The sequence below is a fragment of the Raphanus sativus genome, chromosome 4, assembly GCF_000801105.2.
Source record: "Raphanus sativus cultivar WK10039 chromosome 4, ASM80110v3, whole genome shotgun sequence".
In the NCBI taxonomy this organism is placed as follows: Eukaryota; Viridiplantae; Streptophyta; class Magnoliopsida; order Brassicales; family Brassicaceae; genus Raphanus; species Raphanus sativus.
This window is the reverse complement of record NC_079514.1, coordinates 9047243-9064037: the sequence shown is the minus strand read 5'-3', so window position 1 is coordinate 9064037 and position 16795 is coordinate 9047243. Positions and strand designations below refer to the sequence as shown.

The following is a 16795-nucleotide window of genomic DNA, read 5'->3' as shown; positions in this document are numbered from 1 at the left end:
AGCCGAAGAAAACGAGAGCAAAAGGGACCCGATTGTCCCATTCCTTCCGATAGTCGCATGCAGAACATAAAAAGAAAAAGAAAAAACAAAAGGAACCGGACCGGCGGTGGCTGTGAAAGCCAAAACCGCCGGCCGGAAACAATAAAATGCGGCTTGTGTTTAGTGAGAGGTCAGAGCATTTGTTCTTAAATACTATTTAAAACTAGAATAAAGAACTGCAGAAACTAAGTAAAAAAGAGTTTTCATTCTTCTATTTTCCCTTTAAAAATGCGAAAATGGAAACTAAAATGAACCATACGACTCGTAGCTAGAAAGGATTCTGCGGCGAGAAACACGTTTCTTCTAGATTTTGTGGTGGTCACGGCAACTGTTTTTCTTTATATTTTCGATTTTAATAACCATTCTGGTATACCACTCATTACACGCTGCAGTAGTCACACCATTGGACCAGACACATCAATTATTTTGTTTATATATAGGTGTCCGTATTAGCTCATTCTTGTTTGTGTCCAAGTATGATTGTAGTGCTTAATTAATCCGATAGCATGCAGCTTCATGCCAATAAGTTTTGTCGACCCTTCTCGACAATTAACCCATCCTATTCGTACACCGTTGTCCTCTTTTATCTAGAAACAAGACTCCCGTGTTTTATAATTGACAAGGTAATTCGCAAGAGATTTTTAACAACCTAATTTTGATATCAAATCTAAATTTTATATTAAATAATACTCTATCTATTTTAAACTATACAGTCATTTAGATAAAAGCACAAGATTTGAAGAGAGAAAAGGAAATTGATATGATGTGGACTTAACCTAATTATACGTGTATACAATAATATGATATGTTATTTCAAGGGATAAAAAAAGAAATTAATATGGTATGGACTTGACCAAATTATTCAGATTGGCAACGTGTAAAGAATCCACACTGGTTGGTGCCATATTATGTGACAATGACGCGACTCCTTTCCATTTTCGGTGAACAACTACATAATCTATTTCGTCGGCAAAGATTTCTTTCTATTTTCTTCTAAACCGGAAAGCAAATTAATTAGAATACGTCAATTTTCTGAAGTCTTAATTAAACTTCTCAAATATTCTAACAAGATATTTTTTCTAACATGATATTAGATTTGTCCTATTTATATAACATGTTTTGGTTAAAATCATTAGAATAATAAGAAGCCATAAATGATTTTATGTTTTTATATTGAAAATGTTATTTAATAGCATTTTCACTGATAACAAACTACTAAAGTATTAATAGTCAGCCATATTAAATAAATATAACCTTTTCATAAGAACTTTGAGAAAAATCAAACAAAGTGAAACAAAATTTTAAAAAGTTGTAGAATAAAACAGAGTGAGTAATAGTATAATATAGAAACCATGATTTTATGATATATGATAAGATCGATGACTTTCTAGAAAAGTTGGATAAATGTATTATGTTGATATCGGTTCCAGTAAACAGATGAAAAGGTTGCTATTTGTCTCACTAATATTGGTGAAAAGGATCAATGTAAAAAGTTTAGTACAATATGTCTTTCGATTAACTTAGTCCTACTTTCTAAATAACACTTTGAATCGGACATGGATGATCACCAGCCCTCCTGAATGTTTTCGGTGGGTTTTTTAACGGGTAATGCCCAGATTTCCGAGATGGTCATTAGGCGTTAGTCGAATTCTTCTCAAAACATTCGGATACCAGGATCATCAAAAAAAAAATTGTTCAGACATGTGTGGTCGAGTGGTAAAGAAAAAGAGCTACGCTGCTTCTGAACACCTCTACACAAATATAAGTCTATATTTTTGGACTCTTTTGCATATTTGGAAAGAGGGTTATCCACAAACCATATTTCTATTTAGAAGTCTGAATCATTCCATAATCCGGAATATTGCAGATTAATAAAAAAACACTTTAATTTTAACAACAGTTCAGATGTGAAAAGCAAATCTGTGATAAATAAAACTACACGGTTGTCTTTTAAGGAAATTTATAGAAATAGTGTCGAACAAGTATCCCTCGTGAACAAAATTTCTCCTCGGTTAAAAAATATTAAACTGCACCTACACAAGATTGAAATTGTCGGTTTAACTTTAGGCTGGTCAGTCAGAGATCTTGATTGATCGAAAGGGGCTCCATTTATCAAAAGGGGCTCCAATATTAAACTTTGGCTGTTACCTACGCCTCGTTTTTTTTTGGTTAAGTATGTGAATTTCATTAACTTAATAATTAGGCAAGGAGCTAATCCTATTGAATCTAAGTCGCTAAGTCAATAAAACTGATTAGTTAAAATATAGCAATAAAATAGTAATATATAATATGTTATATGAAAATGATATAATATAAACACTTATATACATATATATATATGTATACTTTCTATTAATATAGTTTAAATATTTGAATTTAGCTCTATAAATTTATTGTTTTGTTTAAAGTTTCATTTTCATAGATTTTAAATAAAGTAGGTTTAATAACTATAATTTCTATACAAGAAAAAGTAAACACATTTTGCTTGGAGTGTATATCTTAACAGTAGCCACTGTATATCTTATAATTATTCTTTTGTTAAAGAGTATATCTTTTTGTTTTAGAACTTAACTTTTAATGCAATAATAAACCAATAGAAAAGGAAAAAATAATCTGACAAACAAAAAATAGTCAACTATTTATACAATGCCCCATGAGCCATGAGAGTATGAGACCACGAACAGAAAATTAACATCATAATCATTCTATCTCCGACCACCACAAAGATGGTGTTAGTATCAGAGCCAATTAAGAGCCAATCAAGGACGGTATGTGTAATAGGCGCAGGACCATCAGGGTTAGTGTCAGCGAGAGAGCTAAAGAAAGAAGGGCATAAGGTGGTGGTGATGGAGCAAAACGACGACGTGGGAGGACAATGGCTATACCAACCAAACGTTGAAGAAGAAGATCCATTGGGAAAAACTAAAGCCCTAAAAGTGCATAGCAGCATTTACTCATCCTTGAGGTTGATTTCGCCGAGAGAGGTAATGGGTTTCTCTGATTTTCCGTTCACAGCTAAGGAAGGAAGAGACACGAGGAGATTTCCCGGTCACGAGGAGCTTTGGTTGTATCTTAAAGATTTTTGTGAGGCGTTTGGCTTGAGAGAGATGATTAGGTTTAATGTTAGGGTTGAGTTTGTGGGGATGGTGAATGATCATAAAGATGTTGATGATAATATGAAGAGATGGATGGTGAAAAGTGTAGAGAAGAAGAGTGGTGAGGTTGTTGAAGAAGTGTTTGATGCTGTTGTTGTTGCCTCTGGCCATTACTCTTATCCTAGATTGCCTTCCATTAGAGGTACATATCTATGTGAATTTATCATTGTTTATCATTGATTATATAGGATAAGAGTAAAAAAAAATTACCATTGTTTATATAGTGCTACACCGTGTATGATTCTTACTTCCTAGATATAGACAGGAGGATCAAATTATTTGGAGTCCATGCAAAATTAACACTCAAAATTTTCTGTTGAGAAATTAGTTTTCATATCAGAAAGTTTAAAAAGGATAGTGCTGTTTTTGATAGTTTGGGTTTTTTTTTTATTATTGTTTTTTGTAGGAATGGATTTGTGGAAGAGGAAGCAACTTCATAGCCATATCTACAGAGTGCCTGATCCTTTTCGTGATGAGGTGAAAATAATTAATCGATAAAACTCGATGATTCATATGTAATAATTAGTGACTCCCATGTTGTATGCTGTATGATGCATGATGATAAATGTTAGGTGGTGGTGGTCGTTGGTTGCTCGATGAGTGGACAAGACATATCAATAGAGCTTGTGGAAGTTGCAAAAGAAGTTCATCTAAGTGCCAAATCACTTGACGTTGCTCCTGGCTTGTCTAAAGTCATTTCAAAACATCATAACTTCCATCTTCATCTTGAGGTACACTCTCACCATCACCACGTTAATTTCATATATATGTATATATTATTAAAAAAGATTGTTCATATATTTCGAATGGTTGTAGATTGAATCTCTAGAGGAAGACGGACGGGTCATTTTCGTTGATGGGTCTTGTATTGTAGCTGACACCATTTTGTACTGTACTGGGTAAGTTTATTTTCATCTTTTACATCATGGTAAATTAGTTTTTGTTATTAAAAATCAATACGTATTTGTGGCCTTTAAACGTAATTTTTGAAAAATGTAACTATATACTAGAAGAATCAACAAAATATATTAATGTGGGCCATATAACTCTTATTATATAAGTATATATCATTTATATTTTGAAATATACTACGTTTGATTCGCAAAATCGTTTAACTATATATATTACGGTTATCCTTTATCAACATTAGTGGAAATTGAGATATATGTAAGTGCAAAACGACACAAACAATAAAGTAATGCAGAAGCTAAATCAGAGATAAATACACAAGCAAACATCAATTGCTCTTATTAAAAATCGCCTTGTAAACTCTATTACAAGTTATGCTTAATCAGCTTTACACGTCTAGTGTTACACCTTAACACACGCCACTGAACAATTCCTAAGCAATCCGCTTATGTCTCTCCACCGTCAAGTACTTCAGCCCCTGCTTCAGCACGACCCAAAACACTTCCAAGCGTTTCTCTCTCTAGCCTCTGTGTCTTTGTATCTCTCTCTACAGACGACCACATAGCTATCTTATACTAACTCCACGTTCCCGAAACTCTAGTCTCCAAGGAACCACAATATGGACATCTTCCATATCAATAAGTGCAACTTTCATTTTCTTGGAATGCACTTATTCCTATTCTTTTAAGTCATAAACTTGCTCCCAAGTTTATTCTTCTTTGTCTTTTCTCCAAGATACTTCCTTGCTCTCCAAGTCTACACGACTCCAGCTCAGCATTTCGACTCATCATGATCTTCACCACTCACCATGACGTCTGCTTCAGCAACTAAATCAGCGACTACTTCGGGACGAAAATCTTTACATTAACAATATATGGCCTTAATCTCTAATATATATTGCATGAGACTTTTGGTATCTTTTTCTATGTTATGTTTCAACAGAAAGGAAGTACTATTCATTTTACATGTTAGAGTCTATGTCAACAAGAGTGGACTACAAATCTTGTCAAATTTCTTTCCACGACAATGTCTTTTTCTTATCCCTACTTCTTGGGACCGAGTCGACCGACACCAATAGATTCATTCCAAAAGAAAAGGAAAAGTTAACATATATGAATTCCATTTAGAATAAACATTAATTTGTTTTGAACTTAGAATAAACATTTCTCGTCAGTATTTCCTAGTTAACAAATTATTTTTGTTGTTTAAAGAAATTAAAATAAGTGAAATGTAAATATGGGTGCTTAGATTTAAGAATTATAATTGTTTTTCGATTTTAAACGAATAAACGTGTGCACACTTGGTCAGGTATTGGTACAAATTCCCATTTCTTGATAGTAAAGGAATAGTAGAGGTTGATGATAATAGAGTTGGCCCACTCTTCGAACACACGTTCTCACCTCTCCTCTCTCCTTCTCTCTCCTTTGTCGGAATCCCTCGAAAGGTAATACAGTGCTTTTAGTCTGCTAAGCACAAACCTAATCATATAAGTATATGATTATCAATCAATCAATCTCCGGTTAACTCAACGTTGGTGTTACGAGGATTTTGCAGTTGATAGGGTTCCCATTCTTTGAATCACAAGCGAAATGGATCGCAAAGCTTTTGTCAGGCAAGACTTCACTTCCTTCCTTTGATGATATGATGCAATCAATCTCCGAGTTCTACCTCGCTAGAGAAGCAGCCGGAATCCCCAAACGCAACACTCATGACATCCGCGAGTTCAATGTAAAATCACGCAGTTTCACTCTCTTTTGGGTCGAAGATCGATCATTATAATAATATTCATCCAAATCTTTGTTTATTTTTCTTTGCATGGTATTTACAGTATTGCGATAAGTACGCGGACTACATTGGGTTTCCACATCTAGAGGAATGGAGAAAGGAGCTGTGTATGTCGGCTTTGTTGAACTCCATTGAAAATCTGGATACTTATCGAGATTCTTGGGACGACGATGATCTCCTGCAAGAAACCCTCCAAAACCCTTATTTCACCCAACTCACTACTCCTTAGCAAGCTTTTGATGCAAGTTTCAACTCTGATATTCTCAAACTTTCTGTGATATATTGACCGGATTAAACCAAGTTAAGGAAAACTAAAGCTTTGAATGGTAAAAATAAAAGTGAATTAATGAAATAAAAATAAATAAAATATAAAATAAATTTATCATATTCATTTTTATCAAAATTGTAGATGTATTTTTAAAAAAAGTTTATTTAAATTTATAGAATAGAAAAAGTTATCTTCCATTTCATTCATATTAAATTATAAACATTGTTAAATGATTAATTAGGATATCACATAATTTATTCTATAAAATGAAAATTCTGTTAAGTTTAAATAAGAACTATATATATAGAACATGAAAACATTTTGATTCCCATTCCATATTTCAATGAGTATCTCATCCTAAATATATATATATATATATATATATATATATATATATATATAAAATATACCTGCCTTGTGAGATATAAAGCCAGAGATGAAAAAGAGATATTGTGAGGGCAACCCCCACTACAAAAAAAACATTGTTTAACATCATTTATTTTCAATTTTTGTATTACTTATAAATGATGTTAAAGAGTTTTGTATCACTTAAATAAATGACTTTGAAAGTGGTGATGCAAATAATTTGCATCATTTTATTAAAAAACTGATGTGAAAAAACTAAATATTCACATCACTTATTGTAAATGATTCTAGTATGTATCAATTGTGAAAAGTGATATTAAAAATTACATCAATTTTTCAAATGATGTTATATTAGCAGCCGTTACAATAATTGATTTTAATTATTTATAATATTAATCAATAATTAAATTAATATTAATATTAAAATTATAAATAATTTAATATTAATACTAATTTAATTATTATCGTCATAGAGCATTTCTATAAACAAAAGTTAAATAATTTTTATTAATATTTTTTCTGTGAGAATACATGCTAATGAAGAAAAAAGAAACATGAAGGCAAATTTACAGAGAAAAGATTGTTCTTCTTTCTTTTCTTCAATCGAGGTTGTTCTTCTTTCTTTTCTTTTCGTTCTTTGCATCCATATTTGAATCTGCGTTGGTGGCATGAAGACTTTCTGAGACTTCTATTCTTCTTCCACATTTCAAATCAATATTGTATCCTCTTGTATCTCTGGACACTCCTAAAGATCTATAAACAAACAGAAAATCCTATAAATTTGTAAATTTCTCAGAACTTGACAAATTGAAGAAATAAGAAAGAAGAAAATAGTACCTCTCATAAATTTTCATATCCTTCCTAAAGAGAAACCAAATCGGCATCATAATGAAAAGTTGTTACGGACAAATAACTTAGAACCATACATTTTAAACTGATAAGAAATTTAAAGAGCAAGAAGAAGAGGAGGATGAAGATGAAGACATATATTGGTTATTGACAAAAGAAGAATAAACGTTGTTTTACTGAGTTGAAACAGTTATATGAAGCATGACCAATCAAATAAAAGCAAAACAAAAACAAACAAATATCCCTTAACGATCGTAGATCGTGATCTACGTTATTGTTGTTATGCTATTTAATTTCTTAACGAGATTGGTTCTAGTAGCTTTTTTTTTGCTTAAAAGTTGGTTCTAGTAGTTATGATAGTGGTTCCTTTTTTCTGGAATTTTACATATTTACGTTCACTGTTATTAACATAAATTATCTTTATATTAACTTAAACGTTTTTTTGACTAATATATTAACTTAAATGTTTTAGTTGAGCATTTAATTTACAATAGCATATTTTTTTTGTTAAACTGGTGTCAAAGAAAATATAGTTAAATAATTTTAGTTAGCATCGATTTTTTAGTGAAGTAAAATTATGTATCATTTTGGTAAGTGATGTCAACAAAAAAAAAATAATGCATCATTTATTTAATTGATGTAACTTTATATCTTAGTATCATTTTGTGGTAAAGTGATACAAAGTACCAAAACAAATATCATTTTATTGAATTGATGCAAAATAAATTAATAATAATATCACTTATTTATAAATGATGCTAATTTAAAATTATTTGTCTCATTTATAAATAAGTGACTTAAAATAGAATCACTTGGTTAAGTGATACCATTTAAGTGATTCAATTCACCTCTTTTTTTGTAGTGCCCGAATAGTGAGATTTTTTACAGTAGTATTAAACTAATATTGCAATTAATTTATTTATTTAACTAAGTGTAAAAAATCGAGCCATTGATAAAGAAACAGGTAGAATATGGGGATCTAACAAGGTTTATAAAGTGTCTGATTAGAGAAACATTTCTATATTTTTCTTCATATTTAATTATTTTAGTCAAAGAATAATAGAAAACTTTGTTTAAATACCTGCCTTGGAGAAACTTTGAGGATTCCACTAGAACACCTTCTTCCAAATGTACATTTATGATTAATTGGCTGAATTTCTTTTGTCATTTAAAATTTAATTGCATTGTAAATGCTATTCAAAGTTTCTAAAGCGATAAGGGTGATCCGATGGTTTGATCAAAGGAAAGGAAACGACTAATCTTCACTAACCAACATATTAAGGTATTGGATTGAAACAATACGTTTATTATAGATTTTGATGCTCACAGCATTTTTCTTCTTAACTCTTTCTTTTTCTCCATAGTTTCATAACAATTTGAAAAATAACCGACTATAGTATAAGTTCGCTACGTATGGTTATATAACTCATTACACGTTAACTAGGGTCACCTTTCAATCAATAATCATGCATTGATTGTCAATTTTGTTAATATGTATTTGTCGGTAGTAGCTCTTGTATCCAAGTAATGGTTGTAATGTTTACAGCCATTGCATGCATATATCGACGGACCAAAAAACTCAATATCTTTTCGTCCTTTCCTACACCCCCGTCTTATTCATACACTGTTGTCCTGTAAAAACAATTTCGACTGAAACAAATTTAATGGGCACACAAAGGTACAAACAATTATTTGATGATAGTGATACGGTACCTAACCAAATTATTCAGAATATCTCATTGATTTAGTTGTCAAGTGTGATGGTGGTAATTCGTACGGATCCCTCAGCAGTAAAAGATAGAGTTGAAAATGATAATATAACATTTTAGAATGGAAGGTATAATAGTAAGAAAGGACATTATCGTAAGAAAATTTGGTGGTGGTGGTTAGTCATGGTTATGGTGACTATGAAGCCATTTATAAGCCATGTTGTATTATATACATGGCAACATGCCATGAGATACGAAAAACAAAATTAACTTAGTAATCAAATCCAACAAACAAATCACGTTCTCAGTTTAACCTAATTGTCTTATTCATACACGCTGTTATCATTTCTAAACACAAATTGATTGGTGCAAACTTAAGACCAAACAGAAAAAGTTGTAATACGTACTAATTGATGGAATTGATATGTTACCTAACCAAATTATTGTTTGACCTTAACTACAGTGTTACACTGACAAAATATATAATTTGGTTAGGTAACATATCAATTCCATCAATTACCTAACCAAATTACCTGTCAGTGTATCTGATAGCTCTGAATCCAACCTTGACAAAAATATATATTATTAATACGAGCATTTTCTAGATAAATTAAGTGAGAAAATATAGGCTTTTCACAAAATAGTCATGCACAAAGAAAATGAGAGAATATAAAACGAATATCTTCAATGTATTTTGTTATTTTATTTATTTAATAAAGAAATTTTAAAATGCAAATACGTTTTGTTTTAATATATTTTTCTAAAATAAAGATCTCTAAATATAGAGTAAAAATAGAGAAATACTATTTATTTTTTATAATAGAAAAAAGTAGTAATTTCTATTTTAGAGGAAAAAAATAAAAGTATAAATGAGTAATTTTACTTTTAAATATTTTTATAAAAACAAATGTAGAAATAGATTAGAGATACTCTAAAAGTAACCTCAATTCTGGGGATTGTGCAGTGAGGTTCTAATTTAAATAAAACTGGTAATTTATTAGAATTTATTTGTTTAAATAAATCAGACGTGGCCACGTCAGCCAACTCTACTAGATATTTTCCACTAGCATCTTGACCGGTCGGTTGGCCTCGGGATTCAAATCTCAGCCGTTGGAACATTCGCCAGACTTGCAAGATATTAATAAAATTATTAATATATTATTAATACGAGCATTTTCTACTCAGATTCAAATCTCAGCCGTTGGAACATTCGCCAGACTTGCAAGATATTAGAGAAGAATAAGGATTTTTTCTTCCACTGTAGTTAAGACCAAACAGAAAAAGTAGTAATACGTACTAATTGATGGAATTGATATGTTACCTAACCAAATTATTGTTTGTCAGTGTATCTGATAGCTCTGAATCCAACCTTGACAAAAATATATATTATTAATACGAGCATTTTCTACTCAGATTCAAATCTCAGCCGTTGGAACATTCACCAGACTTGCAAGATATATTTTCGTTTTTTCCTCTGTAATATTAGAGAAGAAAAAGATTTTTTTCGTTTTTTCAGCTACTTAGTTCTGTGAGATGGGAGTGGTGAGCGACGAAGTTGTTGAGGTGACGGTGGTGGAGAAAGGAACGCGGCGGAAGATGAGGAAGAAGGACGCCGCAGAGGGCGGCGGAGATGGTCTGGTGACGTGGGAGAGGTTTCTCCCGAAGATTCCACCAGAAAGATTAATCTCTGCTCTCCTCAGGAAATGCAGTTACAGAGGTTAGTTCCTAAGACATTAATTCCCTTGATGTTTGGGGGAATCTCTGTCCTTTCGAATTGTTTGTCTGAACTTTGATCGTTGTGTTGTGGCCGCCAATCTATGTTGCTAATAATGTCAATCCGATGTTTAGTTATGTAATTCGATTATAAACAAAGATTCCTTTTTTTTTTCCAAAGTATTTAGCATACCAAAGTCTTTTTCTTTTAATCTGCACTGAGTTTTTGTTCCCCATAAAATGTTGTTTTTTTGTTTTTTCCCTTTTCCCACAAAAATGAACAGAGTTTTTGAGTTCTTGCTACGGTGCAGTTTAACTCGGTATCTAGAATACAAACGAAAAACAATTACCCTTTTTACTGGTTTGACTTTTGAGTCTTCAATTTTTTACAACGAGTTCAATGGTTTAATGTTGTTGTTTCCTTGTGCCTTTTCAGTTGCTGCTGTACCTGATGGCTTGAAAGCTTGGGAGATGCTCTCCTAACCCTTATATCATGGAGCATGAAAACGTTGATCTGATAATTGACAGAGGTTGATCTGCCTTCGATCTCTGGATACGCTCTCCTAACCCTTATCACCTGTGTATTTGATTGTGTTCCTAACTTTCTAAAGTTAAAAATCTTGTTCTTTGCAGAGCTCATGTTCAAGACCAGAGATGCAAGGTGAGAGCGCAGACGTTGTGGAGGATATACCAAGAGTCTCATCGAAAGAGGCCATTGACTTCATGGGAGAGCGTCTTTTAGAAGAAGCGGACAAAGCCACAGAGAAGAAAGCGTTGCTAAATACGATTGTGAGAACCAACAACCCTCCTCTCTTCATCCTTCTAGTGCCCCTCGGCTTTCACACGGTTAGTTGTCTAATCTCTAATACTAATCTTTCAACAGTCGTCCTTCTTTCTGCTGATGGTGATTGTTGCCAGGTACGTGTTCACAAGCCGTTGCAGACACAATGTTCTGTCTCTCCCTTGGTTACCGATCAAAGAAAGAACGTTGGGGCAAGTGGAGATGATAACAACACTATGCTAATCCACCAGTACAATGTATCTGAACTGCCTCCAAGAAACGAGGCCAGCTTTTAGAATAGTTCTGACTCACCTGGTCCGCATTTTAGTTGAAACCAGATGAATTCAATGGATATAGAGGAGAGAAGAACATAGTGGAACAGGCAATCACTGCAGTACCAGCTACGTTGATTATAATCATCAACAGGATACTCGTCCTCTGTTGGGAAACTTGAGCAATCTCTGCAACGGGAAGCTGCTTTAAACAAATTCAGGATGAAGAGCAAGGAGAGGTGCTTTGAGAAAAAGGTATAAAATTTTGATGCTTGATGAACACATAACGGCTATGTTAAGAACCAACGGCTGCTAAACATTTGTTAATGACTTTTGCACACAGGTCCGTTATGAGAGCCGGAAGAAATTAGCAGAGCAACTGCCTCGCATCAAAGGACAATTCGTTCGTCAAGTCCAGTCTACTGAGTTGAGTTGTTGAGTTGTTGAGTTTAGAGATAATGTAAAACATATGATGGATTGCAGTTTCTGAATCTTGCAAGAGGGTTATTATACGATTGACAAAACTCTATTATAAAAGTCTCAACACTAAAAAATGAAACAAAAAACAATGAGATCAAGAACTTGTGAGAAATACGTAAGAAAATAGAACAAACAAAGCCAAGCGAAGATGAGTTTTTATACTGAAGAATGCTATAACAAAAATGTGTATACTCTCTACATAGTTCTTGATGATTTATGTAATCACATAAAAACTCAAAAGCTGTTTTGAAAGTTTTTTTTACCAATGTTTAAAGGATCTTTTCAATTGCATTTCGTGTCTTATGAAACGTATGTTTTTAAGTTACTCGTCATTGATTTTTGCACTATTATCGCAGATTTTTAATCTGTAATTCAACAAGTACGAAATAAACAAAAACTAAAGATTCAATTAAAAACTTAAGAACTTGCTGCTCCATGAAAGTATCAGAGTCCTTTGCTGCTCTCTCCTTTGCTGCATGGGTTGCTGTGTAATAAAAGAAAACTTAACCACTAATCTATTAAAATAGAATCATATTTTTATCTATTTATAAATGTTATTATTTAAATTTTAGATCTATTCATATTTTACTAGAAATAGATATTAATAAGATCCTTTTGAAATCCCCTTAGTTTACTTTCAATATTTCAAATTTTCCACTCTTATTTTTACGGCTAACAACATTAGTTAGTTTCATTCCTAAAACTTTCACAATTTATATTTTTTTTTTGAAACTATCAACATTTTGTTGTATTTATTTGTTTATTATGATTGGTAAATATAATTTACCAACATATATAAATGCTATAATAAGTGATTTTAATTAAACATATTTTAATCAGATATGGACTAAAATATTAGATCATCATTTCTAAAATGGTTAGTTATACTGTAAAAATATAGGCTGCAACTGGAATGCTACATTATGGAATGAAATTATTTGGAATGCATCATTCCACACGATTCCAAAAATTATTTACCAGTTACTTGAAAAACCATTTCAACTCAATTCCACATATTCCAAAAATGGAATAAAACTTAAAAACAAATCCTTTGTAAAATCTGTTCCATATGAAAAAGGCTCGTGAATGTGTGGAATGATTGGAATTCCGATTCCACTAAAAAATTCAGTTTCTATTCCAATTTATTTATCATTCCATTTTTTTTCATTCCACAGATGATTATTCCTTTTATTCCATGTATTCCATCTAGGAATGACCAGCAGCAGCCATATACTTTTACAGTATAGCTAAATTTATTTTAAAATGTATTGTGTACAATAACAATTAATAACTAAGTAAAATATATAAAATAGATCACTATGTATTAATAATGTCGAATAAGAAATCTAAACAATAAGATTATATAGTTACACAACATAAAAACTAAAATGTAAATCATATATTTAAAACATTTATGATAATATCAAAGTTGTATATTTATAAAAGAAAAAATATCTGCGGGTTCAAATTCTAATTCTTTATTAAATTGTTGAGTTTAGTTAGTTATCTCTGAAACTTTCTCCTCAGTTCCTCATAACCTGCCTGACACTTTTTCTCGTGTGCCATCTTTAATTCCTCGTACAGTTCCACATGAACCATACCATCAATCCCAGCATATGATTCCTTCTGCTTCTTAAACTCAATCTTATAAGAGTCCTCCAGCTTCTTAAACTCTTTAGTAAAGGACAACCCTTCTTGACTGAGAAGAAAATTATTCAAATTATTAAACAAATACAAATTATTAAGCAAATGAAGCATATACAATTAACTAACAGGATCCACCTTCCCATCTGGACCCCTCAACTTCTCTAATTCTTCAGTAAACGAGGCAATAGCACCAATTTTCCAGTATTTTTTAACTAAACCTTGATCGAGACCCAAAAAAGTTCTCCAACCCCAGCTGTAGTCTGCAAGGTAGACAGGGTTTTGTGAAGGCGAGTCCCCCTCTGCATTGCGGTTATCGTTATACGCCACCAAATCCCCATCACCGGATGGAACCATAACATTGAGAGGTAGGGCTTTTATATCGATCATTGCGTGGATGTCTTCCACGATGTAATTGTCCGCGATCTGGTTATCAGATTTTAATGGATCGCTTGGATCTGTTGGTCCTGAAAAGGCAAACAAACAACCGAAAAAGCAAGAAAATCAGATAATCACATTACAGGTTATACCAAGCACTATGCACAAAAGTTACACTGTTCCCTCAGTTTCAGATGATTAACTAATCATGATGTTTTATATATATTTTTGTTATTTAACAACCAACAATGTTTTCAAGTATCTAAATAACTTTACATTACTGTTGAAAAAAAACTTTACATTACTAAAAATGGTGTAACTAATTATAATTTTAATATTTACCTTTTTAATTGGTGAAACTATGTCTAAATTATATTTTAATATTACTTTCTAAAAAAGTATATTTTCTTAATATATGTTCACCGATGTAAAACATCATCTAATATTAAACAAGGAGATTATATGTTAAAGGTAAAAAATATAATATATGAACACAGAGCATTTTATTTGAGAAAATTTTGAAAATAGTTATTTTAAATAGAATTTGGAAGGTTTTGCAATTTTGGTAACTGACAAATCATAACAATTAAAAAAAAGTGTTGATATTTATTTATTACAAATCTATATTTATATATTCATTTATTTGTTTGTCTATTATTTTATTTGTATGTCAAAGAATTTATGTTAAGAACATTGCATGCAGTGTTATAAATGTTTATATCTATAAATTTATGTAAGCTTATATTCTAAAGTCTTTTTTATAAAAAAATAATATGAAATTGAATTTCTAAATATGATGTTTGAAAAGTCTTCAAGTTATGCTTTCTGATTTCAGGATCCATGACCCTTTTTTCTCAATAACGAAAAAAGAAGAGTATGCAACACTGGTCTGTCCACATGACTTTGGAACCTTTGACAAATCGATATTAAAATACATGTTTAATATAAAATATTAACATAATTTGCCAGTAGATTTGGATGGACATGAGAAATATGACTCATTTTTAAACCAGAACCAAAACCTTATTAACATCAGACGTGTTAAAAAGAGACGTGCGTCTAAAGAAAAGAAACAGACCATCAATATCTGGTACTCCTTAACCTCCCCCACCATTTACGCTTCACCCTCTCCAAAAGTTTCTTCACTTTGTTCAATAATCAAAATATCGTTTTCGTTTCCCTTTGTCTCCTTCCATGATTCTTCTTTCATGTCTCAAACATCTGTTTCAGTCTCCTTTTCGGTTTAGGGATTCAAGTTAGCTTCTACTTCAATTCCATCAAGACCTTTGTCTCATCTCCAGACACTTGAGAGTTCTTTGTCTGAATTCTTCTGCTAACCGGCTTGTTACGCTTAAAACCCACACATACAATCAGGGGCGGACCCAGAAAAATATTTTATATGGGGCACAATATAGTTATATATAATTTATAAAATATTTTTACAATTTTATTATATTATTATAAAATAATATATGTTTTCAATAATCTTTAAGGTATTGAATTATTATTAGTTAATCACATAAATAATATATTTATTATTATATTTTGATTTTTTGTAATAAGCAAAAAATATATATTTAATAAGGGAGTATAAAATAAGAGTTTTGAAATCCCAGATTGATATTTACACAGATATTTGAACAAATTAGACATACATAACTAATTTAATAAAATTTAAGAAAAAATGGTAATCCTTTCGTTTAATATTAAATATCGTTGTAGAGAAAATTTTCGTTATAAAATAAATATCGTTTTAGCATCTCTGTGCAGAATTTATTAATTTTATTCTTTATAATATTTTTTATTGGTTGAAATATGAATATGTGTATGTGTAATGATATTTTTTATAGAAAATATACGAAATTAAATAATTTTTAGTCTGTGTACACAAATTAGAACGACATTTAATATGAAACGGATAGAATAAAAATTAGTCTTAGTTCCAAAAAAGAACGGTAGAAATTAAAATACAAGAACAAAAAATAATTAGACATATTAAAATTTGGCAATGAAAAAATAATAAATTAAATAAAAGATGGAAGAAATGTATGGTCAAACGTGAGGCTATGGCACCATTGACTTAACTAAACCAAATATGCTAAATACATAATCAAAATGATGTTACAAACCAAATATTTTAAAGTTAGTGTGGGGCACGTGCCCCACCCTCCAAGCAACTAGATCCGCCCCTGCATACAATTCTAGTTCTCCCATGGGTTCTGCAATACACAAAACAGCTATACTTGTTCCTTCATGGATGAAGAAACGGACAAAAAAATCAGAAATGAGCTTCAGTAGAGATAACACATTGATGCTAGAGATCAAGCTAAGAGGTAATGTCAACACCACCGCAAATCTTGTCTTGCACACTATTAAAAATAAATTTCTATAGAAAAACTTAGATCTTTGGATACTAAAACTGAGCCAAAGAAGGAGATATACCTCTC

The 16795-nt window shown here is 31.5% G+C and overlaps 2 protein-coding genes across 3 annotated transcripts; both read left to right on the top strand.

Moving 5' to 3' along the window:
* The first annotated feature begins 2661 nt into the window (after positions 1-2661).
* Positions 2662-6275, top strand: LOC108831457 (flavin-containing monooxygenase FMO GS-OX-like 8). The gene is made up of 7 exons (XM_018605006.2): positions 2662-3336; positions 3601-3671; positions 3767-3925; positions 4011-4093; positions 5412-5547; positions 5658-5831; positions 5932-6275. The coding sequence occupies exons 1-7, from the start codon at positions 2766-2768 to the stop codon at positions 6115-6117; spliced, it is 1380 nt and encodes a 459-aa protein (XP_018460508.2). The 5' UTR covers positions 2662-2765; the 3' UTR covers positions 6118-6275.
* A 4037-nt stretch (positions 6276-10312) lies between these two features.
* On the top strand, positions 10313-12361 carry LOC108854625 (two-component response regulator-like APRR5). Of its 2 annotated transcripts, XR_001949930.2 has the most exons (5): positions 10657-10797; positions 11230-11323; positions 11427-11639; positions 11712-12101; positions 12190-12361. XR_001949930.2 is itself a non-coding variant. In XM_057009189.1 (2 exons), the coding sequence occupies exons 1-2, from the start codon at positions 10614-10616 to the stop codon at positions 11274-11276; spliced, it is 231 nt and encodes a 76-aa protein (XP_056865169.1). In that variant the 5' UTR covers positions 10313-10613; the 3' UTR covers positions 11277-11458. The 2 variants fall into 2 exon arrangements, 1 of the variants encoding a protein (XP_056865169.1); XM_057009189.1 differs by lacking the exons at positions 11712-12101; positions 12190-12361 and having other exon boundaries at positions 10313-10797; positions 11230-11458.
* Positions 12362-16795: the final 4434 nt, after the last annotated feature.

Coding starts and splice junctions, on each gene's coding strand:
- LOC108831457 (XM_018605006.2), top strand. CDS start 2,766: ATGGTGTTAGTATCAGAGCCAATTAAGAGCCAATCAAGGACGGTATGT. Junction 4,094..5,411: donor ACCATTTTGTACTGTACTGG/GTAAGTTTATTT, acceptor ACACTTGGTCAG/GTATTGGTACAAATTCCCAT. Junction 5,548..5,657: donor TTGTCGGAATCCCTCGAAAG/GTAATACAGTGC, acceptor AGGATTTTGCAG/TTGATAGGGTTCCCATTCTT.
- LOC108854625 (XM_057009189.1), top strand. CDS start 10,614: ATGGGAGTGGTGAGCGACGAAGTTGTTGAGGTGACGGTGGTGGAGAAA. Junction 10,798..11,229: donor CAGGAAATGCAGTTACAGAG/GTTAGTTCCTAA, acceptor GTGCCTTTTCAG/TTGCTGCTGTACCTGATGGC.